This window comes from Eriocheir sinensis, chromosome 59, assembly GCF_024679095.1.
Source record: "Eriocheir sinensis breed Jianghai 21 chromosome 59, ASM2467909v1, whole genome shotgun sequence".
NCBI lineage: Eukaryota > Metazoa > Arthropoda > Malacostraca > Decapoda > Varunidae > Eriocheir > Eriocheir sinensis.
In genome coordinates, this window is record NC_066567.1 from 1,224,146 (window position 1) to 1,249,670 (window position 25,525).

General features: G+C 41.9%; 2 protein-coding genes and 3 long non-coding RNA genes across 12 annotated transcripts in view; 1 reads left to right on the forward strand and 4 right to left on the reverse strand.

Annotated features, from left to right (window-relative positions):
• Positions 1–2,303, reverse strand: part of LOC126985293 (uncharacterized) — a 3,346-nt gene extending 1,043 nt beyond the window's left edge. The window contains exons 1-4 of one of the 3 annotated variants that reach the window (XR_007738469.1): positions 1,782–2,301; positions 1,461–1,735; positions 741–1,368; positions 1–454 (exon numbers count right to left, since the gene is read on the reverse strand). The exon at positions 1–454 is cut by the window's left edge and continues 1,043 nt beyond it. This is a non-coding gene — a long non-coding RNA (uncharacterized LOC126985293). Of the gene's footprint in view, positions 1,369–1,460; positions 1,736–1,781 lie in introns of all 3 variants that reach the window. The other 2 variants (XR_007738467.1, XR_007738468.1) reach the window with 2 other exon arrangements.
• The window catches only part of LOC126985290 (persulfide dioxygenase ETHE1, mitochondrial-like), a 22,505-nt gene extending 14,571 nt beyond the window's left edge, over positions 1–7,934 (reverse strand). The window contains exon 1 of the mRNA XM_050840003.1: positions 7,733–7,934. Within this exon, the coding sequence (XP_050695960.1) occupies positions 7,733–7,903 (171 nt within the window). The 5' untranslated portion in view covers positions 7,904–7,934. The remainder of the gene's footprint in view (positions 1–7,732) is intronic.
• A 2,478-nt stretch (positions 7,935–10,412) lies between these two features.
• On the forward strand, positions 10,413–25,336 carry LOC126985286 (tubulin-specific chaperone cofactor E-like protein). Of its 2 annotated transcripts, none has more exons than XM_050839945.1 (8): positions 10,413–10,555; positions 15,901–16,147; positions 17,571–17,752; positions 18,303–18,423; positions 19,241–19,462; positions 19,692–19,846; positions 21,255–21,423; positions 22,421–25,336. In XM_050839945.1, exons 2-8 carry the CDS (start codon positions 15,905–15,907, stop codon positions 22,586–22,588), a joined length of 1,260 nt encoding a protein of 419 aa, XP_050695902.1. In that variant the 5' UTR covers positions 10,413–10,555; positions 15,901–15,904; the 3' UTR covers positions 22,589–25,336. The 2 variants fall into 2 exon arrangements, with proteins under 2 accessions (XP_050695902.1, XP_050695901.1); XM_050839944.1 differs by lacking the exon at positions 10,413–10,555 and adding an exon at positions 14,095–14,594.
• On the reverse strand, positions 10,774–13,196 carry LOC126985291 (uncharacterized). 4 transcript variants are annotated; one of them, XR_007738466.1, is made up of 3 exons: positions 12,594–13,196; positions 11,944–12,469; positions 10,774–11,845 (listed from the first exon to the last, which is right to left on the reverse strand). It is a non-coding gene; the product is annotated as an uncharacterized LOC126985291 (long non-coding RNA). The 4 variants fall into 4 exon arrangements; XR_007738464.1 differs by having other exon boundaries at positions 10,774–10,922; positions 11,253–12,469; XR_007738465.1 differs by having other exon boundaries at positions 10,774–11,087; positions 11,253–12,469.
• On the reverse strand, positions 19,859–21,248 carry LOC126985294 (uncharacterized). 2 transcript variants are annotated; one of them, XR_007738470.1, is made up of 3 exons: positions 21,036–21,248; positions 20,514–20,931; positions 19,859–20,200 (listed from the first exon to the last, which is right to left on the reverse strand). It is a non-coding gene; the product is annotated as an uncharacterized LOC126985294 (long non-coding RNA). The 2 variants fall into 2 exon arrangements; XR_007738471.1 differs by lacking the exon at positions 21,036–21,248 and having other exon boundaries at positions 20,514–20,719; positions 20,826–21,029.
• Positions 25,337–25,525: the final 189 nt, after the last annotated feature.

The window sequence follows — 25,525 nt, forward strand, 5'->3', positions numbered from 1 at the left end:
GTGTGTGTGTGTTTACCTATGAGCTAGTTTTCGATTTATCTTTTATTTTTTCTTTAACATAATTCAATAAAAGGGAAACGGATATGCCTAGAGGAGGAGGAGGAGGAGGAGGCACAAGAAAAGGAGGAATAAGGATAAATAACAACAATAACAATAAGAAAGAAAATTATATGAAAGAAAAAGAAAAAAAAGAAATAACGAAAATCACGCTTCCAGGCCTATACAAACCTCAACAATTACCTAAGACAAAAAATAAATAAATAAATATACTCAAGTCGAGGTTTAAGCCACGTACTAACTGTTAGGCTTCTCATTCTTGACATTTCCAAACACAACATTCTACTTTTTCGTGTTATTTGTTCACCCAAGCGATGTTAAGTAGCTATATATCTCCGTGTGTAGATCCATCATGAACTCGTGTCAATGATTTAAACTTCACTAGACATTTTCATACCTCGAGAAGCTCATGAAATTCGGTATCCTTAATGAATTTTCTAACACAACATTCTAATTTTTCGATGTTAAGTATACATCTTCGTGTGTAAATCCATCATGAACTCGTGCCAATGATTTAAACTTCACTAGACATTTTCATACCTCGAGAAGCTCATTAAATTCGGTATCCTTAATGAATTTTCTAACACAACATTCTAGTTTTTTGACGTTAAATATATATCTTCGTGTGTATATCTATCATGAACTCGTGTCAACAATTTAAATCTCACTAGACATTTTCATACCTCGAGAAGCTCATTAAATTCGGTATCCTTAATGAATTTTCTAACACAAATTCTAGTTTTTTGACTAAGTATATATCTTCGTGTGTATATCTATCATGAATTCGTGTCAACAATTTAAATCTCACTAAACACTTCCATACCTCAAGAAACAAATTATATTCGGTATCTATAATTAATTTTCTAATGGGACCTTCGCGGTACACGTATTGATCATTCTATTTTGGTAATTCTTGTAAAATTCAATACTCCTTGGGTAGAAATATATTACCTTGGCATTCTCTAAACCACGAATAACGACCAACTTATATCATAACCTATAACATTTTGCTAAGGCCTTTCACCGAGTCATTTTATACGTCAGGAAAAACATGAATCTTAAGTCACATCCTTCAATATTTTTCTACGTCCTTTAAAATTGAATAATCCTTACGTATACACAGACATAATCTTTGCTTTCACTAACCACAAAGAACAACAAACTCAAAACACGACCTTTATTAAACCGGGTTATGCTTATATCAATCGGCGATCTTTCTCTTTGTAAACCAAAAACACTAACTTACTTAATTAACTTACTGGAGCCTTTACCAAACTAAACAAAAATCGAATATTCAAACATTACTGGAACCTTTACCAATCCCAACAAGGATCGAACCCTCAAACATTACTGGAACCTTTACCAAACCCAACCAAAATCGAACATTCAAACATTAATGGAACCTTTACCAACCCCAACAAAGATCGAACCCCAAACATTACTGGAACCTTTACCAACCCCAACAAAGATCGAACCCTCAAACATTACTGGAACCTTTACCAACCCCAACAAAGATCGAACACTCAAACATTACTGGAACCTTTACCAACCCCAACAAAGATCGAACCCTCAAACATTACTGGAACCTTTACCAACCCCAACAAAGATCGAACACTCAAACATTACTGGAACCTTTACCAACCCCAACAAAGATCGAACCCTCAAACATTACTGGAACCTTTACCAACCCCAACCAAAATCGAACACCCAAACAATACTGGAACCTTTACCAACCCCAACAAGGATCGAACACTCAAACATTACTGGAACCTTTACCAACCCCAACAAGGATCGAACCCTCAAACATTACTGGAACCTTTACCAACCCCAACAGAGACCAAACACTCAAACATTACTGGAACCTTAACAAAGAATCCAGGTTATCATTTTCTTACGTGATTCACCTTTCATTTTTAACCTGACATATATAATAACGAGGTGTCGCGGGGTCTTGCATTAGTGGGTCAATGACAGAGTGGGAGGTAGGTTATTCACGGCGCTAACTCGGTAATAGAAACTTGAGGTATTTATAAAAGCACTCAATTGTGTTTATTTATGAAGGTTACTTGTATTTACGCTGCCAAGGCCGTGAGCGTGAAGGGGAAAGTGTGGGTAAAGGAAGATGAAAGAGAGAGAGAGAGAGAGAGAGAGAGAGAGAGAGAGAGAGAGAGAGAGAGATTGGACATTGACCCAAGATACCTTCATATCCGGCGCACACACACACACACACACACACACGCACACACACGCAGAACATCAATTTCACACCAAATACGGAATACAGTTAGAAATTCTCTCTCTCTCTCTCTCTCTCTCTCTCTCTCTCTCTCTCTCTCCATATACATGCACTGAATACAACATTACGTCCGCCTGAGAGAGAGAGAGAGAGAGAGAGAGAGAGAGAGAGAGAGAGAGAGAGAGAGAGAGAGGTACTTGATAGCAGTCGTTATCTGTGTATACGTGTGCGACCCCCCCCCTCTCTCTCTCTCTCTGGGTCGTCCTCTAAACAACTCCCAGTAACATTTTTATCCTCAACTCACGTATTTGGAGACGCCAAGGACACGTACACGCCCGGCAACACACACACACACACACACGGAAAGTCTACCTCTAATCTGCGTATGGAAGTGTGCACCCTGCTCACACACACACACACACACACACACACACACACACACACACACACAGAAGGAGATGAGATTAAGAAAAAAAAAAGGGAGAGGAAAAGTCGAGAAAAGGGAAAAAATGGAGGGAAAAAAAGGGAAAACAAGGGAGAATAGGAAGAACAGTGTGTGTGTGTGTGTGTGTGTGTGTGTTCTATGTGCGTGGCATGTATGTACTTATCACCCACCATGCACTTCCTCCTCCTCCTCTTCCTCCTCCTCCTCTTCCTCCTCCCTTCTTTATCCTCCTCTTCGTTTTGCTTCCTTATTTCATCATACATTCATTTTCTTTTCTTCGTATACTTTTCTTATTTTTTCCTCCTTTTCCTCCACCTCCATTTCCCTCCACTCATTATTCCTCCTTCCCCTTCCTTCCTCCACCCTTTACACTTCCATTCCATTTATATTTCCTCCCCCTCCTCCTCCTTCTTTCCCTCCTTTCCTCCTCCTCCATTTTCCTCCACTCATTATTCCTCCTTCCCCTTCCTTCCTCCACCCTTCACACTCCCATTCCATTTATATTTCCTCCCCCTCCTCCTCCTTCTCTTTTCCTTCTCTCCACCTCCTCCTCATCATCATCAGTGGAGGTGTGTGTGTGTGTGTGTGTGTGTGTGTGTGTGTGTGTGTGTGTGTGTGTGTGTGTGTGTCTACGTGCTTTCCGACAGGTGACCAAGCGCTTACCTGGCCAGCACGTTCATACCTTGCTATCTAATCACACGAGCACTTAATTATAAAACAAAAGACTAACAAGGAGAAAGGCACTCAGCGTATTCTTGTGTCTATTAAAAGAAGTGAATAGCTTATAGCCCAATATATAAGACTTGTGGGAGATATATAAATAAATTAATCTATAAATGAATGAAAAAGGAAAGTATAATATATTCTCCTGTCTATTACCAACTAAAAAATGACACCTCTAGAAACTTATGTGGGAAATAAAAATAAATTAATCTATAAATAAATGAAAAAGGAAAGTATAATATATTCTCCTGTCTATTACCAACTAAAAATGACACCCCTAGAAACTTATGTGGGAAATAAAAATAAATTAATCTATAAATAAATGAAAAGGGAAAGTATAATATATTCTCCTGTCTATTACCAACTAAAAAATGACACCTCTAGAAATTTAAGAGCGGAATAAAAATGAATTAATCTATAAATAAATGAGAAAGGAGGGTACAACATCTTCCCCTGTCTATTACCAACTAAAAATGACACCCCTAGAACTTATGGAACGAATAAGTTAATGAATAAAAGGAATTAGAGGATATTACATGAGTTATATATGAAGACAGAACACAAGGTAACACACAAGGCAAAAAATTAAAAGGAAAAATATGGGAAGGTGAATTAATACCAGGAAAATGTTGCAAAATAAATATGGTCGGAGTAAATAGCTGAATAAAAGGTATTAGAGAACAATACAGGAGTTATACATGAAGACAGATCAAATAATTAAAAGGAAAAATATAAAAAGATGAATCTAATACCAGGAAATGTACTGTAATATATATGAATCTTGATATATCGTACGAAAATCATTTTGTAGGATGCATGAACTATAATGTCAATAAATACCAGAATAGATATGAACGTGCAATCAGATTCTAGGAAAATAATAATGAAAGAAATGATAGAAAGGTTTTAAAATTCACAATACGACTTTTTTTTTATTTTTCCTTCCTGGTAATCTTCTCTATCTAAATTGCTCTCTCTCTCTCTCTCTCTCTCTCTCTCTCTCTCTCTCTCTCTCTCGACATTCCATTCTGACCCAATTCTGACCTTTCCTCTTTTATCAATCTTCATCACCACCACCACCACCATCACCACCACCATCACCACCACCACCACCACCACCATCACCACCACCAACCACAACCATTACCATCACCACCATCACCATCACCACCAACACGTCCCATCCCCCCCCTACCCCCCCACAATGTTATAATATTAGCATGCGATCTCTCTCTCTCTCTCTCTCTTACGCATGAAGAGTATTATTAAGAGTAATTATTGCGTTATTTGTGTCATGGTGTGTGTGTGTGTGTGTGTGTGTGTGTGTGTGTGTGTACTGGATTGTGTATTTTTTTTTAGACCATGAGAGTTACGCTTCTCTCTCTCTCTCTCTCTCTCTCTCTCTCTCTCTCTCTCTCTCTCTCTCTCTCTCTCTCTCACATGCATGCAACACATTTCCGGGACAGACAAATACAAAGAGAGAGAGAGAGAGAGAGAGAGAGAGAGAGAGAGAGAGAGAGAGAGAGAGAGAGAGAGAGAGAATCATAACCCATAAAGTCTATATAACGGAAAATTACTCCAAGAAGAAAGAAAGAAAATGGAAAAGGAAAAAAAAGAAGAAAGAAAAACGGTCCTCATAAAGTACAACGTTGACTGATGCCGAGAGAGAGAGAGAGAGAGAGAGAGAGAGAGAGAGACGACCATATAGAACACGAAGAAGAAGAAGAAGAAGAAGAAGAAGAAGAAGAAGAAGAAGAAGAAGAAGAAGAAGAAGAATGACAGATTTAACCTTGATAGCCTAACTTCAATAACGGCCAAGGTAACAAAATAAAGAGTAAATAACAAAAAAATAACATTACAAAAACATAAACAAAAAGGAAGCAAAGAAATTGAACAGGTACAGGAAGGCGAGAGAGAAAGAAAATAATGGAAAGAATTTGAAGTCTTCTACCATGACAATAGAAAAAATATATAGTTCCAGGAGGAGGAGGAGGAAGAAGAAGAGGAAGAAGAGGAAGAGGAGGAGGAGGAGGAGGAAGAGGATGAAGAGGAAGAGGAGGAGGAGGAGGAAGAGGAGGAGGAGGAGGAAGGAAGAAGAAGAGGAATAGGAGGAGGAGGAGGAAGAAGAAGAAGAGGAAGAAGAGGAAGAGGAGGAAGAGGAGGAGGAGGGAGGAAGGGAAGGGCACGTTAATGGAAATTCAAACAAACAAAAGAGGAGAGTCATTGCTTGCGTGCAGAGAGAGAGAGAGAGAGAGAGAGGTGTGTGTTCGTGTGTGTGTGTTGGGGGGGGAGGTACTAAGGGGTTTTATCGATTTCTTCTTTTTCTTTATCTAGTTCAATCCAATCGCATTCAGAACACACACACACACACACACACACACACACACACACACAGAGCATTTTTATTTCATGTCACGTCCAATATATAAGGTCATTTTCTTCTATAAATATCTTTGCTATCGTGCGTCATTAATAATTATCTTCATCTACCGTTTCATCAAATATCGCTCCTTTTAACTTAATTTAACACGTCGTACAAAAAAGTATGTAATTATGTAAACAGTAAAGATAAACACTGTATTTTGGAGAGGTTACGAGCTATGTTGCCAAGTTATCGTACTCAAGGCATTATATTTTCTTCTTTCTCACCCGTAATTAAATTAACCATCACAAAACATCAGCAATTAATAGTTTCAATAATAACCTTAACTTCCTATCGTTATATGTGTGGGTATGACAGTTTAAGGGCATGAAAATTATAAATGCGATGATCTAAGTACGATAACTTGGGACGGGAAATATTATGGGGGATATGGCAGTTTAAGGGCATGAAAATTATAAATGCGATGATCTATAAGTACGATAACTTGGCACCGAGGGCTCTAGGGACGGGAAATACTTCATGACAGCAAAGATGAACATTATAAAAACATCGGTAATTAATATTTTCAACGATAACCTTAACTTCCTATCGTTATATGTGGGAGTATGACAGTTTAAGGGCATGAAAACTACAAATGCGATGATCTAAGTACGATAACTTGGGACGGGAAATACCTTATGACAGTATAATATATATAGATGAACATTATAAAAACATCGGTAATTAATACTTTCAACGATAACCTTAACATCCTATCGTTATATGTGGGAGTATGACAGTTTAAGGGCACGAAAATTACAAATGCGATGATCCAAGTACGACAATCTGGCACCGAGGGCTCTAAGGACAGGAAATTCATTATGACGTAACCAAAATGCATCGTTCACCTGTCAAAATGTTACGTCCTTCCCTTTATCTGACAGGCTGGTTGTGTATCTTGATGGGATATCTTGATGGGAAAGTCTGATAGTGCTAATCCTGACCCACATCACCACCCAACCATCTGTCCTCGTCTACATCACCACCCACACCACCAATGTCATCACCAATCCCTTTGTTTACTTTTGCTTGCCTTCGCTCACCATGACAAAAAAAAAATGCTTGTCATGCTACGCTATGCTTTCAGGGGATAGTGTGAATAGGAATGCTTCTGTGACCTTCTTCCTGCCGGCTATACTGCGTTGGTGTGTTACTACTACTACTACTACTACTACTACTACTACTACCTGCTACTACTTCTACTTCTACTACTACTACTACTACTACAACTACTACTGCTACTACTACTACTGCTACTACTACTACCGGTACTATTACTACTACTACCTACTACTACTTCTACTTCTACTACTACTACTACTACTAATTCTACTACTACTACTACTACTACTACTACTACTTCTACTACTACTACTACTACTATAAATATACCTTTTTACTACTCTCTAACTTAATATAACCTAGTAGGTAACCTAATTATGCTTACTTAAAAGAATATACGAACTACTACTACTACTACTACTACTACTACTACTATTTCTACTGCTAACTTTAGAAACAGAACTATCGATACTAGAGAAAAAAAAAGTTGGTTGTCAATGTCCTGTATATTTTTTTGTCAAGTTAGGCCTATTGTGTGTGTGTGTGTGTGTGTGTGTGTGTGTTAATACATTACAACACTAATATCAACACAAAACAACACAAAAACCGTAAAAACCACATAAAAACTTCTCATCAAACATTCATATATGCCAAACACCAATACATACGTCAACCCCAACCAATACACATCACCCACACACAACCAAACACCCGCCCTGCACATACCCACCAAACACCAGTCACCTGTCACCCTAAACACCTTAAAAATGACCAAAAAATACAATACCTGTCTGAAGATCATGCTGCCTGAACCTCCCACTTGACTCAACCAGCGCAGACTGGCCGCTATGGTCCTTGCTTTCTCCTTTTCCCTGAGGCAGAAAGAGTAGCTGGGGGGCCGAGGGGGGGCGTATCTACTGGTCAACTGTACAGCGGGTCTCAGTACACCTCTCAGCATCGTGATTGTCTTACTGGGAGTGCTGGGAAGGCCTAAAACTCCACTGCCAGAAATAGGCAACTCTCAAGTGCTTGGTGTTGAAGGAAATCACACGAATGAGTACTTGTTGCCTGGGGTTTAAATGTGCTGTTCAGGGTTTTAGTGTACTCCGGTAACTCTCTGGTATCTCTTTCATCATTCGTGCTTGGTTACAGAACGCAGGGTGGCCATGAAAGGGTTAACTAGTGAAATATTAAAGGCGTCTATGGCACCTCTATGACTTGATATTGAGGGAAATTACACGTAGTTTTTGCCTGGGGTTTAAATGTGTTGTTCGGGGGTTTTAGTGTACTCCGGTAACTCTCTGGTATCTCTTTCATCATTCGTGCTTGGTTGCAGTACGCTGGGTGGTCACGAAATGGTTACTATAGTGAAATATTAAAGACATTCACGGCACCTCCAGGAAGGGGTTGTGGTTGATATATGGTTGTCTGACATTGCCTTCTCACATCAATATTCTACTCAATAGCAGGTTGATATACACCCTAGAGGCACTGTGTTATTCATCATGGCAGACTGGTGCTTTATCCCTCCGAGAAAGAGACGCACAAGCTTTCTCTGGTTTAATAATTGATGTCAACCAGAAAATTTCGTCTGCAATCAGCTGTTCTGGTGACGGCTCTTCCATCCTCACAATGCACCACATGATATTGACTATTTACAGGGTGGATGGACACTCTCCCTGCTTTGAATACTGAAGAAAATTAACTCTATTGGGTATTTAAGCTTTAATTATGACCAGAAGAGGCTGTATATGGTGTGTATGAGGGTGTGGATAGGGAAGCAGGGAGGAGGGCAAGAGGACGCAACAGCCATATTTGTAAACAGAGGCACACCACCTCCTCCCAACGTTGCCAGATTGTCATACTAATTTTATCATATTTCCCGATTTCCAACCCAAAAGCTGTCTCCTGTGGCTCAATAACTGGCTTTTTATGTTGTTATCCTTGAAATGGTTAATTTTTCTTGTTTCCTGGTGATATTTAAAAGGTGAGAAGCCGGGATATATGACGCTCCGAGTACGAGAATCTGGCAACGTTGATACACCTCCTCTCAACCGTGCCAGATTGACGTACTCAGTTTCTCATATTTCCCGATTTCCAACCCAAAAGCTGTCATGTGCCTCAATAACTGGCTTTTTATGTTATTGTCCTTGAAATGGTAAATTATTCTTGTTTCCTGGTGATATTTAAAGGGTGAGAAGCCGGGATATCTGATGCTCCGGGTACGATAATATGGCAACGTTGTCTCCTCCCCTCCCCTTTCTTTCTTTCTTTGTCAGTGATCCATACGGCCTCCTAGCGTTAACAAGGCACTCCAGGCCGATACTCTCCTCACTGTGCTTATTTTCCCTAATCATTTGTGGATATAAAAGCCATAACAAAGAAAGCCAAGTGGTGGAACTCCCCGTGGTGGCGTCTCCGCGCGGACTGCCATTGGCTTCCACATTTTTCCTCTTGAAACCTAAAATAAGACTCTGCCAATACTCTAGACACGTGAATCTTAACTATCAGAGTCTTACATTAACATAGTAATCATCTTAATACCTGTGATGGTGGAATTATTGAAAAAATGAAGGTGTGAATAGGATATGGGGGACTACCACACCGTCTCTTATTTTCCCTATTTAAACCTGAAATAAGACTCCATAACCCTCTTACACACATTCAACACAACCATTAAAGCCTAAACTCCACCTAGTAAGCACCATAAGTAGTGTAATAAGCGAGAAAATAGATAAATAAGGAGAAATAGGAGTGCGTGGTGACTTATACATCAATGCCCCCAGCTGTTGATCGGTTTTATGTGACTAAATTTATATCCCTTGGACTAAATAACCTTTTTACACACATACAAAACAACCATTAAAGCATAAACTCCACCTAGGAAGCACCATAAGTAGTGTAATAAGCGAGAACATAGAGAAATAAGGCTGAGAAATGAGTGCGTGGTGACTTCTATCAATGTACCACAACTATTGAAAGGCTGAATTTACCTCTCATGCACTAAATAACCGTCTTACACACCCACACCACAACAATTAAAGCCTAAACTCCACTTACTAACCCCCATAAGCCGTGTAAAAGCCGAGAACATAGAGAAATAAGGCTGAGAAATGAGTGCGTGGTGACTTGTAACAATGTACCACAACTATTGAAAGGCTGAATTTACCTCTCATGCACTAAATAACCGTCTTATACACCCACACCACAACAATTAAACCCTAAACTCCACTTACTAACCCCCATAGGCCGTGTAAAAGCCGAGAACATAGAGAAATAAGGCTGAGAAATGAGTGCGTGGTGACTTCTATCGATGTACCACAACTATTGAAAGGCTGAATTTACCTCTCATGCACTAAATAACCGTCTTACATATCCACACCACAACAATTAAACCCTAAACTCCACTTACTAACCCCCATAGGCCGTGTAAAAGCCGAGAACATAGAGAAATAAGGCTGAGAAATAGGAGTGCGTGGTGACTTCTGCCAATGACCTCCAGCTGTTACAAGGTTCCAAGTGGCAAAATTTATACTAGTACTACGCAGGCTCACCCCGTTGTCCAGTGAGGAGCGTTTTATTAACCTGTAACTTCACGTATATGAGTGTGGTGAGTGTTAACCATTACCCTGAAGCCCTTAACCCATAGACCTAAGGGATGGGAGGGCAGGATGGGTGTTGGTGGTTGTGAGGAGGGAGAGATGAGCTTTTCTTTTTGGCTTGTTACTGGTTTTATCTTGTGTGGCTTTTGTGTCTGTTAGTGTCAAGTGCAGCGTATATCCCTTGTGCGTGTCTGAGTGGCTTGTGTAGGGCGTAGTAAGTCTATGGAGCTCATAAATTGGGTCCATGTTTGAAGTGCTTGGGAGGGAAGGTTGGGCTGGGAACGGACAGTAACGGTTTCCTTGTGCAATAACGAATTAATTTAAGCATTCCCAGACTCTAACAATTGAAGATAAGCTGAAAATACACTCATCAACCTCCTCTGTAACTAATTGTCTAAGCTAATCACTTGTAACATCGTGAAATGAGTTAATGTAAAGGAATTTCTTGGGCGTTTTGTGGTTTCCTTGTGCAATAACGATTTAATTTAAGCATTCCCAGACTCTAACAATTGAAGATCAGCTGAAAATACACTTATCAACCTCCTCTATCATAAATCGTCTATCCTAATCACTTGTAACATCGTAAAAATAGTTAATATAAAGGAATTTCTTGAGCGGTTTGTGGTTTCCTTGTGCAATAACGAATTAATTTAAGCATTCCCAGACTCTAACAATTGAAGATCAGCTGAAAATACACTCATCAACCTCCTCTATCATAAATTGTCTATCCTAATCACTTGTAACATCGTAAAAATAGTTAATATAAAGGAATTTCTTGAGCGGTTTGTGGTATCCGTGAGACTGCATAACGAGTTTAACGAGAAATAACGACCAACATGCTTCTATTCCATCGCTAAATACATCTTCTGACATTCCTGGGTCTTAATATACCTCTAATTATCGTGGACTGGAGTTAATTGATAGTGTGAGAGGGTAGATTGAGCATAGCATCCCTGGTCTTGTCATGTTATTGCTTTGTTAACGAGGTCAAAGTTACTCTCTTCATTCATATCATTGAGTTCCTTATAATTAAAGTCTATGGTGTTGTGTTGCTGTGAGTGGTGTATGTGTTGCTGTGTGTGTTTCTTAATATCTATCTATCTATCGTAATTGGGGGTCAAATGTTCCAGTTTCCTTGTGGGTTCATAATATACGCGTTTCATTCTTGTAGTGTTTGTTTCTACGGGTATTTGTGTTGTATATACGAGTGTTGCTACTGTCTGTTAATTAAAGCTGTGTTGCTGTCAGAAGAGGGAGGCTGTTGTGTTGCTGTCCTTAGAGTTTTGTGACTATCTATCCTTTCTTTGTGTTGCTGTGTGTTGTGAATGTTTGTGTTACTGCCAGAAGAGGGAGGCTGTTGTGTTGCTGTCCTTAGAGTTTTGTGACACTATCTAACTATCCTTCCTTTGTTTGTGTTGCTGTGTGTTGTGTGAATGGTTGTGTTGCTATCGAGGTTGTTATGTTGCTGTTCTTGGAAATTCATGACTGACAATCTCTAACTCTCCCACCCATCTCTCTTTCTTTGTTTAATGTGTTGCTGTGTGTTGTGAATGGCTGTGTTACATGTGTTTTGTGTTGCTTTCGAGGCTGTTGTGTTGCTGTCCTTCCCTTCTTTCTTTCTCTCTTTGTCTAGTCTCTCTGATGGTGTGTTGATAAGGAAGACGTGTGTTGCGTAAATAATTGATTGTCCTGTTGCATGTCTAAGTGTTGCTGGTTAGTGTGATGGTATGTGTCCCCGTGTTCTAGTGTTGTCTGGTGTGTTGTAGTGTTGTGTGTGTGTGTGTGTTGGTTGTTTTACATGTGTTAGTGTTGTGAAGTGTTGTAGTGTTCTGTGTTTTGTGTTGTGTATGTGGTGTTCCGGTTTGCTGTCTAATGATGGTATGTTGTGTTCTAGTGTTCCTTGTGTTGCATGTGTTGCCAACCTCTCATTCATGGCTAAAGGGGAAGGGGTATGTGTTCTATAGTGTGTTGTGTGTGTGTAGTATTGCGTTGCTGTCTAATGATGTGTTGTGTTCTAGTGTTCCTTGTGTTGCATGTGTTGCCAACCTCTCATTCATGGCTAAAGAGGAAGGGGTATGTGTTCTATAGTGTGTTGTGTGTGTGTAGTATTGCGTTGCTGTCTAATGATGTGTTGTGTTCTAGTGTTCTGTGTGTTGTGTTTGTGTTGCCGACCTCTCATTCATGGCTAAAGGGGAAGGGGTATGTGTTCTATAGTGTGTTGTGTGTGTGTAGTATTGCGTTGCTGTCTAATGATGTGTTGTGTTCTAGTGTTCTGTGTGTTGTGTTTGTGTTGCCAACCTCTCATTCTTGGCCTAAGGGAAGGGTTATGTGTTCTGTAGTGTGTTGTGTGTGTGTAGTATTGCGTTGCTGTCTAATGATGTGTTGTGTTCTAGTGTTCTGTGTGTTGTGTTTGTGTTGCCAACCTCTCATTCTTGGCCTAAGGGAAGGGTTAAATGTGTTCTATATAATGTGTGTTGTGTGTATGTAGTGTTCTGTCTAATGATGTGTTGTGTTCCTAGTGTTCCTTGTGTTGAATGTGTTGTCAACCTCACATTCATGGTTAAAGGGGAAGGGGTTGCAACACATTAAACTCAACACAAGGAGCACTAGAACACAACTTACCAATAGACAGCAAGACAACAGGGAATGGTGTGTATATTTTGTGTTCTAGTGTTGTGTTGTGTTTGTGTTGTCAATCTCATTCATGGCCCAAGGGAAGGGTTATGTATGAGGGAGCTTCTTCAGGTATAATCTTGTTTGTCTGTCTCTTCCTTATCAGCGAGGGAGATAAGGGAGATAATGGGCCCAGAATTACCTCTCTATTGAGCAGTGATGTAATTTTATTTATTTACGAGTCTCTTGGTTATGGATTTTCTTTGTTCATTTATTTGTTAGTTAAGAGAGAGAGAGAGAGAGAGAGAGAGAGAGAGAGAGAGAGAGAGAGATGAACAGAATGAATGAATGAGACTAACTGACTGACTCATTGCAGACATTAATGAAAAAAAGAAAGAAAAGATAAAGAAAGAAAATTATTTAAGGACAATTTAAAGACAAGTTGCAGATAATAGAGTAGTAATATAGAGTTAGTGAATGGCATGTTAGTGATAGTAGGCATAATATAGAAGGTTTTAACTCCACTTCTTGGCATGAATGAAATCAGAGAGAGAGAGAGAGAGAGAGAGAGAGAGAGAGGACAGGATACAGATTAGAGGAATGAGATAGTGAAGCTTGTATAAGTAAAAATGATAGTTAGTTAGTTTTTATTTCACATCTTGACTGGAGTAATAAAAAAAATAAAAAAGATGGAGGGTTGAAGATAAACCACCGAAGTGAAAAAACACACTGAAATAAGCCTCAAGTAAACCCATAAGAAAAGGTTTTAACTCCACAACTCGACCCCAAAAAGAAGCATTGAAACCCAAATCACCAAGCAACACAGGATGACCATATGAATAACATTGAAACCCAAATCACCAAGCAACACAGGATGACCATATGAATAACCACACTAAAATGAACCTCAAGTAAACCCATAACAAAAGGTTTTAACTCCACAACTCGACCCCAAAAAGAAGCATTGAAACCCAAATCACCAAGCAACACAGGATGACCATATGAATAACCACACTAAAATGAACCTCTAGTAAACCCATAAGAAAAGGTTTTAACTCCACAACTCGACCCCAAAAAAGAAGCGTTGAAACCCAAATCATCAAGGCGGAGTTGAAAAATTTGGGCGGCTTTTCCGATACCCTACGCCCCTGTCCACCCAGCAGTGAATGGGTACCAGGTATTAATCGGGGGTTGTGTCCCGTCTCCTGGGGTCTGTTCCCTTCTCCTATAATTCCTTCCCCTCCTGTCTCTCTCCGGCATATGACCACAGATGTTGCGACTACTAAACGAAACTTTCCAAACATTTTCCAAACCACCAAGCAACAGAGGATGAAGGAAGGACAGGATGCAGCTAATGAGGGTGATAACTGATGAACAAATGACTGAACCGCGACAAATTGGTTCTTTAAAAACTACAAAACAAAGGAACACAAGGTTATTATCCACCATTATAACCTCCATTCATGCAGTGGTAATTGGGTTCGTTAATGAGGGAGTGAATGAGGAGCACCGTGGAATGTGTCTTAATTGATAGTCTCGGCATGTACCCAAATCAGCTGTCTTTGTGTTGGTAGGTTAGTGAGGTGTGACGTTACAGCCCTTCCCTTTCCCTCCTGTCCCCACCCATAACACATGCCGGAAGAGTGTCCTTAACCCCTTGACTGTGGATTATGTACTGTGAGGACCTCCTACCCTATGATTCTGTCCCTAGTGCATGAGCCTGGCTGCTGTGTCAAGGCCTGTGAGATGCTGGAAGAGAAGAGTGTCAAGAGCTAGATTTAACACAGCCATGCAGGTTAGGTCACTGTCACTCAAATCATAATAAATAACTTAGATGCAGGACTTTCAATATAAGAAGAATTAACCCCTTAACTAAAGACCTGGGAGTATATGTGACCAGGCTAACCACAGAGGCAGAGTATATGTGACCAGGCTACCAGTGAAGGAACCCATACCACACCCACACAACACTCCCACCTATCCACCACAGAGGCAGAGAAAGACCTGGGAGTATATGTGACCAGGCTACCAGTGAAGGGATATCCAGCACACCAATACCACATGGGAAACACTCCACTATCCACCACAGAGGCAGAGAAAGACCTGGGAGTATATGTGACCAGGCTACCAGTGAAGGGATATCCAGCACACCAATACCACATGGGAAACACTCCACTATCCACCACAGAGGCAGAGAAAGACCTGGGAGTGTATGTTACCAGGCTACCAGTGAAGGGATACCCAGCACACCAATACCACATGGGAAACACTCCACTATCCACCACAGAGGCAGAGAAAGACCTGGGAGTGTGTGTTACCAGGCTACCAGTGAAGGCGAAATCCATGCCTATTGCAGTGGACAGGTTAAGGGAATCATCAGGGAGAGTTGTTCATATATTCACCTACTTGCATTAACCTTCCAAATTTGTATTCGTATAAAGAGAAGAAATTACGCTGTGGATACGTACTGGAAAGTGATGCTTGTGGAGTGATTCATATGACTTACAGAGCGAGAGATTATGACGCATTATGATGGCGGAGTTTTGAATATTTATGAAAACTATATACTTATTTTTTTATTTTATTTATTTATTTTTTTTAAGCTCGATCTGTGTCCTCAAAAACAGAAAAAAAAACCCACCCTATCCCTAGTTTTTATAGCCCTTGGTCTGTATCTTCCCACTCCCCAAAAGTCTAGAATCACACCCATCTACATCCTTTCCTCTCCCTCCCCCCACAGCAAGATGCCCAGCTTACCCGAGGCGGTGGACCTGAAGTACGGGGATGTGTGCCCTGACGCCCAGGTGACCGAGGTGGCATGCGTGGCCCTCACCCTCAAACGCAACGGGCGGCAGCGTCTCCCCTCGGTCCTCATCCTGTCCGAGTGTGAGATCGAGAACGCTGGTGATGAGGAGGAGGTGGAGCGGAAGTGTGAGGGCGTGCGGGAGTTGGACCTATCAAGAAACAAGCTTAAGGAGTGGAAGGAGGTGGGTGATGGTGGATAGGCTATTGAATTTGTGATCTTTAATACATTTCTGCACTATTTTTGGGGGTTTATATCACGGCACAAATTTGGCCCGTCGCTGCTACATGGTAAAGCTACAAATTTGACCCGTCTCTGCTGCATGGTAAAGCTACAAATTTGACCCGTCGCTGCTACATGGTAAAGCTACAAATTTGGCCCATCGCTGCTACATGGTAAAGCTACAAATTTGACCCGTCGCTGCTACATGGTAAAGCTACAAATTTGACCCGTCGCTGCTACATGGTAAAGCTACAAATTTGGCCCGTTGCTGCTACTGGGTTAAGGGAGAATGAGGCTTAGAATGTCCCAGGCGACCCAGATGAATAGAATCACTTAATATACAGGATAAGTTAACAATGATTTCTGTCTTTCATGCTTTCTACTTTAAGAGAGACTTGTGGTGTCTTAATATCGTAAAAGGAGGCTGCATACACTCACAGTTGAATCTGTTAATCAAGAGTGAAATGCAGAATCCAGCACCCATTGCGTAGCGTGGGAGGAGGTGGATGTCGGCTACTGTGATCTCCTTCTCTGTCTTTCGTGTCATTCTGCTTCAAGGGGGACATGTCTCTCTATGGGCCATTGAAGTCGAATCCGGGAGTTTCAGGTCCAATCAGAGGGCAGTTAAAGGATCGTATTAGAAGTTGAATCCAGGAAGTTTCAGGTCCAATCAGAGGGCAATTTAGGGGCCATATTAGAAGTTGAATCCAAGAAGTTCCAGGTCCAATCAGAGGGCAATTTAGGGGCCGTATTAGAAGTTGAATCCAAGAAGTTTCAGGTCCAATCAGAGGGCGATTTGGGGGTCGTATTAGAAGTTGAATCCAAGAAGTTTCAGGTCCAATCAGAGGGCAATTTAGGGGCCATATTAGAAGTTGAATCCAAGAAGTTTCAGGTCCAATCAGAGGGCAATTTAGGGGTTGTATTAGAAGTTGAATCCAAGAAATTTTGGGTTCCTGTAGAGTTGCTCATCCCAAACTCTATAGGGACCTGTAATTTCTCGGATTGGACTCGTAATACGGCCCCTAAACTCAGCTGTTAACGTATTGGGATTTTTTTTCGTTTATTTTATTTTATTTATTTATTTATTTACTTTTTTTCGAGGTCTTCTGTTACTGTAAAAACAAAATCTTGATGGCTTTTATGTTTTTTTGCTATTTTTGAGTTGCTTTTGTTTACCGTAAAATGCACAACGATAAAATGAATGGGCTTTTTTATCATCATTTATTTTCCTCTTTAACCCTCTTCCATCACCGTAAACAAATGCGTATAGCTATAGAGTAGACAATCCCATAAATGACAGGATAGAGGATTGGAGCACATCCTTAAACACACACAAAAAGGAATCGGATCCCCTTTCTACAGCACCCAAATCCTTCCATCCCCAGGTGTTCAAGATCCTACGTCACCTGCCGGGCCTTGGATTCCTTAACCTGAGCTACAACTGCTTCGAGAGCCCCATAGCTGACCCGACGGAGGTGGTGAGTTTGACCAACCTCACGCGCTTGGTCCTCAACGGCACACAGCTCCCCTGGAAGGACGTCCATATCCTGCTGGAGAATGCCCCGCGGTGAGGAGTTGTCCGCACTTTCGATCTTGTTACGTTTTAGAAAGTGGTGGTTTTGTTCATACGCAAAATCACTTTAAGTTAGTATAGTTGTGTTTTGTCATCTAACTTTAATGTTGTTCCGGATTATCGATCTTGTTATGTTTTAGAAAGTGGTGGTTTTGTTGATCCGCAAAATTGTCTAAGTTAGTATAGTTGTGTTTTGTCACGTAACTGCAATGTCGATCCGGACTTTCGATCTTGTTACGTTTTGTGGTAGTCTTTTAATTGCTGTGTCTTATTCAGTTTGCGAAGTAGAATTGTGGTTGTTTCTTTAATGTGCAAAATCATTCTGTTTGCAGAGTAGATTTTCCTCTCATCTCACTGCAACACTTTCTCATTTTACACGGCAGTTGATCATCCTCATTCTGCGTGTGGAGTGACTTCCCACCCTGACATCTGATACATCCTCATTCATCACCTTTGTTATCGCTGAAGTTCGTCTTGTTCTTCTGTATCATGTGTAGTTTGGGTGCTGGTGTGCGGGGTGACTTATCCCAGCCTGTGTCCTTAGGGTGGAGGAGCTGCACCTCTGTAAGAACGGCTACACCAAAGTGGAGCGCCCCAAGGCCAAGCGATACAGCTCCGTCTGCCGCATCCACTTCAACAACAACCCGAGCTCGGACTGGTCAGAGGTGCGTCGTGGTTCCTCCTCCTCCACCTCCTCCCAGCTAGGACACTGTACCCATATCTTGCTAAATCTGTCTCACTCTTCTTGTCTCAGTTCATTCACTCTTCCATTTGTCTGTCCATCTGGAATTCATTATGTTCTGTCCTTATCCACTCCAGATCCACCTCCTCCTCCACCTCCTCCCCGCTAGGACACTGTACCCTTGTCTTGCTAAATCTGCCTCACTCCTGTCTCAGTTCATTCACTCTGTTCCATGACCCATCTGTCCAGCTCCACTCCAGAAACCTGTATGTCTTGTTCCAGTGTAAAGAACTATCCTGTAACCTGTTGTTCTACTTAGTTTGTCTCGTTCCAGTGTAGAGAATTGTCCTGTAATCAATTATTCTACCTCGTTTTAGAATCTCACTCTTGTAGAATCGCATTGGACAAGTGAATTTTGGTCCCAGAATAATGTATCAAGAAGTGAAGCATTATATAAAACCTACATGTATTATTTTAGTGTAGAGAACTGTCCTGTAATTGAATATCTACCTCATTTTATAATCTCACTCTTGTAGAATCGCATTGGACAAGTGAATTTTGGTCCTAGAATAATGTATCTGTATTGCGTATGCTAAACTGTACTCAATCTTCAGCTATGCCTTCCTGTATAAGAGCACCATCTACCACCTCAGCTGACACCATGTTTGTGCCATAGATTGAAGCTTTGGGCCAGAATAATGTATCTATATTGTATGCTAAACTGTATCCCACCTCCAGTTATGCCTTCCTATATCAGAGCACCATCTACCACCTTAGCTGACACCATGTTTGTGCCACAGATTGAAGCGCTGGGCCAGATGTTCCCTTACCTGGAGGTGCTGGTCCTCGCCGAGTGTCCCCTGAGCGAGCTGAAGGAGGGAGGGCGCTATCACGAGTTCTTCCCAAGCCTCAAATATCTGTCCCTCAACAGCACCAAGATCTGCTCCTGGGATTCGGTGGACCTGGTCAATCTCTTCCCCAAACTGTCCGAGCTCCGGCTTCAGCAGTGTCCACTCTATGAGGTGAGATGATGGAGGCCTGGCGAGTGTTGTCTTTCGGTGTGGAGGGAAATCCACAAAGAGTAAACAGGACTAATGCTTTGCCTACTGAAGATGAAGAATGTATCACAAGCAACATAAAGGACTAAAAACTTGCACAACACATCCTAAAACCTCTTAAAACTGAAATGAACGTCAAATTAAGTAACAAACAACACTTCCGTCTGACCCACAAACATTCCGTTCGCCACAGGACTACAAGGACGATGAGCGACGACAGCTGACCATCGCGCGGCTGTGGCGGATCCAGCGACTGAACGGTGGCGCGATGATCAGCCCAGAGGAGCGGGAGAATGCCGAGCGAGCCTTCATCCGGTACTACATGAACCAGGATGTGCGGCCCAAGAGGTGAGTCATAACACCAGGGAAAATAATAGGGAAAAATAGGATAATACATGATACAAAGAAAAATACAAAGAAAAAAAGGAAGAAATAACAACACAAAGGGAAAAAAATTGGGAAAAATAATAATACCAAGAAAAAATGATAAAAAAATATGAGTCCAAGGGGGATTAGTTGAGTTTGAAGTACTAGGTGTGTGAAGACTCCCTTTTAAATTAGGTGAGAGAAAGAGAGATTCATAGCCTGTCCAAACCCTTAAGGGAAAATAAGGAGATTAAACGGGAGAGAAAGAGAGAGAGAGAGGGACTAGATGAGCTAAAAATACAAGCCTATCTACATCCATTAAGTGTTTACCAGCACCTGTACGTAAAATAAGGACATTAAACAAGTAGAAGAAGAAGGAAGAGAGGAAATTGATAAGCTAAAAATACAAGCCTATCTACATCCATTAAGTGTTTACCTGCACCTTTACGGAAAATAAGGACATTAAACAAGTAGAAGAAGAAGGAAGAGAGGGACTAGATAAGCTAAAAATACAAGCCTATCTACATCCATTAAGTGTTTGCCAGCACCTTTATGGAAAATAGGGACATTAAACTAGAAGAAAAAGAGAGAGAGGGACTTGATAAGCTAAAAATACAAGCCTCTACATCCATTAAGTGTTTACCTGCACCTTTACGTAAAATAAGGACATTAAACAAGTAGAAGAAGAAGGAAGAGAGGGACTAGATAAGCTAAAAATACAAGCCCATCTACATCCATTAAGTGTTTACCAGCACCTTTACGGAAAATAAGAACATTAAACAAGTAGAAGAAGAAGGAAGAGAGGAAATTGATAAGCTAAAAATACAAGCCTATCTACATCCATTAAGTGTTTACCTGCACCTTTACGGAAAATAAGGACATTAAACAAGTAGAAGAAAAAGGAAGAGAGGAAATTGATAAGCTAAAAATACAAGCCTATCTACATCCATTAAGTGTTTACCTGCACCTTTACGTAAAATAAGGACATTAAACAAGTAGAAGAAGAAGGAAGAGAGGGACTAGATAAGCTAAAAATACAAGCCTATCTACATCCATTAAGTGTTTACCTGCACCTTTACGTAAAATAAGGACATTAAACAAGTAGAAGAAGAAGGAAGAGAGGGACTAGATGAGCTAAAAATACAAGCCTCTACATCCATTAAGTGTTTACCTGCACCTTTATGAACTATAAGGACGTTAAACAAGTAGAAGAAGAAGGGAGGGAGACAGTAGATGAGCTATTTATATACAAGCCTGTCTACATCCATGCCATCACCTTTAGGGAAAATAATGATGTTAAACAAGTAGATGAAGAAGGAAGGGAGAGAGTAGATGAGCTATATAAATACAACCCTCTCTATGCCCATTAAGTAAGTGTCGGTATCCTCAGGTACGACGAGCTTGTGCAGCAACACGGGAAGCTTGAGCCGCTGGTGGAGGTCTCGCTGCGGCCACAGACGGAGGTGCAGGTCATCATCCGGTGTGGGGAGATGGCGCTTGAGAGGGTGGTCAGCGTGTACTCCAGGGTCGTGGATCTCAAGAAGGAGCTGGAGCCTCAGGTGGGGAAGGGCGTGTTGTCTGTGTGGGGCAGTAGGTTGTATTATAAGATATTCCATCGCCCAAGAACACAAGGCTTTCTTAGGAGTTGTGGGCATTTCCAGGAGTAGTTCTATGACCCTGGTGGTAGTGTGACCCTTCCTCTGTACACACATTTGACAAGGTTTTTGTGGGAGTTGTGAGCATTTCCAGGAGTAGTTCTATGACCCTGGTTGTAGTGTGACCCTTCCTCTGTACCATGAACCTAAAGAAACACGCATCTGACAAGGTTTTTGTAGGAGTTGTGGGCATTTCCATTAGTAGTTTTATGACCCAGGTGGTGGTTTGGCCCTTCCTCTGTACCATGAGCCTAAAGAAACACATATTTGACAAGGCTTTCATAGGAGTTTGGGGCATTTCCAGGAGTAGTTCTATGACCCTGGTGGTGGTTTGGGCCTTCCTCTGTACCATGAGCCTAAAGAAACACATATTTGACAAGGCTTTCATAGGAGTTTGGGGCATTTCCAGGAGTAGTTCTATGACCCCGGTGGTAGTGTGACCCTTCCTCTGTACCATGGACCTGTAGAAACACTCATTAGAACCCGATTGACCCCCTCTTTGACCTTTGGAAATAGATAATGTCAGAAGCAAAAGTGTCTTGTAATGCGGCCCAATGTCCTGTGTGGTGGGTGAGGTCATGGGCTATCTTGCTTGAGTAACTGGGTCAGGTCGTATGGTTCTTGCATGCCCCAGTCAGTCAGTAAGGGCACATGCTGGGGTTGTCATATGCCTCAATGTTCATTTGTATGATCTTGCCACATCAAACATAAGAGTCCGGGTTGATGGGTGGTCTTCAGGACAGCATGTGGGTAGTTTTACGTCACTCGGTGGTGACTGAAAAATCCGAGGTGGTAGCGTGGGGATTCGAACCCGCGTCGTCCATCACACGGTGAATGTGGGCCCAGCACGCTACCACTCAGCCACCGCCTACCCTGTATTAATAAAAGATATCATTTCCAGGTTGGTCTGCCAGCGAACAAGATGCGGATCTTCTACCTGGACAAGGGAGGGGAGACCTGTGTGGCATATGCTCCCGAGGAACTCAAGATCAACACCAAGCAGCTTTACACCATCAACGTGCACTCCGGGGATGAGTTCATCGTGGAGCCCAAGGTCCCCAAGGTGTAGCAGCGTCCAGGAGCCAGGGTGACCTCACGATTGGCATGGTTCAGGCTTACAGATGTCCTGATAACAAGGGGTGACTAACTGCAGGATTATGCGTCGTTTTGCAATTTAGTCGTGTTTCAGAGTCTTGCCGAGTGTGCTAGTTGTGTGGTGCAGGAGCAGTGTTCGCTTGGATGCTTCTCTTGCGACTTGGGCGTGGATATGTTCCGAGGCAGCTCTTGCATTCCCCTATGGCGGAATTGAGCCGGGCCGTCATGTGCCTATGTGCAGTGGTGATCCAAGCCACCGTGCCCCTGAAGAGTGAACTGGCCAAGTAATGTGAATTATTACCTAAGCACCAACATGCTGCCTAATGTCCTCAGTCACCAAACAAAAGTACCATTCTTAGTATTATGGAACCATTGGTTGGCCAGGATTATGACAGGCATTACATTGTGATAACTTGTGGAACCTCTGCTTGTGGAAGGCAAGCAAGCAATGTTTCCTTTGTGGTTATTCCCTAGGCTGGGTGACCATGGCAGGACCTCCTCCAGTCCTCCGCTCAGTGTCCTCCCTTCACGGGATTTCTTTTTGTTTCCCATGTTCATTTTTCATCTCATTTTTGCTCATCTTGGAGGTCCACCTGCCCTGCCCTGCCTTGCCCACCTCCGATGGTGCTGCCGCTGGTGCAGTCTCCCGCCTGGGTATTTTGGGGACTGCTGTCACCGCATCATCGCCTTACTTGTTGTGGATGGCAGCGGCCGAGGAGGCTGGCGACGGGCTACCTTGAGGTGGCCAGTGTTGCCGCCTCGCGTTTCAAAACTTTTTAGGCATCTTTGAGGGCATTTCCTGGTCATATTGAAGTCTAGGTCCAGTGTGGTTAATGCTTTTCAAATGTAGTCTTCAAAATGTGGCAAAGAAGTGTTTGCAAAATTGTTTTAGTGTTCATTTAAGGTTTGTACACTTTATGTCTCTTTAGTTTGTAGGCAAAGTGCTGCTGCTGGAGTCGTGCGAGATGGCAAGAAGATAAGCAAGAGCAGATCTCCTTATACAAACTATAACCCTAAGCTCTTAATGTGTACCTAACTTGATAACATAAATAGTATATTACCACAGAGTTACCTAACAAAAAACTTCATTTCTACATACACGTATAAGTACATATATATATCTATATCGCAGTGAACTACTACCATTACCTGATACATGTAAATAGTAGCATCTATGAAGCCGCTGCATGCTGTTGGCTGCAGGACATAGCATAGCTTGTTCTCATTCTTCTTTACTGCAGCAAAAACTACTGCTTGGAGTCTTGTCTTTCACACTGCAGGTTTGGGTTGATCTCTACTTTGCATTTAAAAATAAGTGTAGGAAAAGTCTGTGTAGTGAAGCACACATGGTATTCCCTGTGGAGTCTGTGGCTTTAATGTCTGTTGGTGGCAGTCTGCATAGGAACTGTGGCAACGTTTACTCACATCTTACTCCATGCCACAAACCACAATGTGATCCTTATGTTTATTTTTTACTTTTTAGCTTTATTTTTATCCTCAATTCAATCTTGGTGACATCTAACCCTTGTAGTCCCTTGTGTACTGACCTGAGTTGCCTTCCCCGACACCGCTTGTTAGGTGCACCACAGCAAGTGCCGTGCGCCTCAGGTGTGCCCCCTCACCCCACAGCTGCCCCACCAGTGCCAATAACATGTGATGGTGTGTTTGTGTTGAGTTACTGATTTGTTTATGTTTTGTACATATTACATATTTTATTTGAGTCATTCGCAGCAGGTTGTTCTGTTCCACATGTACCGCGGGGCCATGCGTGGGGCCACTGGTTTATGACTTTAATTCTATTTAACTGATTTTAGCTCCTTATCAAAATCCTTATGTACAGTATTTGTAAATAGTGGTAGGACTAGTGTAGAGGTTTGCAGGCGACTCCATGTTCCTGGCTAAGGTACACAAGGTGGTAACTTATTGGTTATGAACCGGTAACAGTGGATGGATGGATGCTTCAAGGCATTCAGAAAACACCAAAAAAACATAGTCAGTCCAGCATGAAATGCAGTGCTTGGCACAGCATGACATTCATTTAAGTATAAAACAGTCTAGTATATATATTGCTGATGGAATTAGCATATTGGTGGTTAATCAGTCAACTACTAGTTCCAAACTACTTGTAAGATAAAGAAACCTAATTGAGTGGAAGTCAGCCAAGATAGTGTTCAGTGTAATGAACATTTGGCACAGCACATTGTCTGGCCTGGGTGTGTGGTGCCAGCCCAGCTTCCTGCCAGCCTGGTGTGCAAGGGTCCTGCAACAAGCCAGGCCATCACTTGGATGCCATTCATGTGTGTCCGTGGAGCACCAGTACTGGAGTAGCCATTTTCTGCACCACCCAGAGGTGTTCGCTGTTCCCACACCTTGGCAGAGGACTCCCCGCCGCGCAGCCGTGACTTGCAAACTTCCTAACACAGATACGGAATGGAAATATTTTTTTAGCCTCATTGGTTGTGAGTACAATGCTAGTGTACACCAGAGTGCCCAACACTTCAAGTTCTCCCTCGTGACTCGACTGGAAGTGTTGTTACCACGTCCTTCACGGCCTGTCTTGTGATGAGCCTTGTTAGTGTACTCCATAGCCTAGAACAGTAACAAAGTGTGTGTGAGAATTTACTACAGAATGCAATGTTTTCACCTACCGGCTAAGTGTAGTGTGTATGAAGCTTCTCCTTGTTCATACTCAAAAGTTGGCTGAATAAAAAAGTACTTAACACTTGCTTGTCTACTATCCTAAAGTGAGCCCTGGACTGAAGGAGCTAACACTTGCCTTCCATCCCGATGACCATTAACCCGTCTGCTGTGATTGGCACGGATTTGGCCTTCACTGGTAGCCTGGTAACATACACTCCCAGGTCTTTCTGTGCCTCTGTGGTGGATAGTGGAGTGTTTCCCATGTGGTATT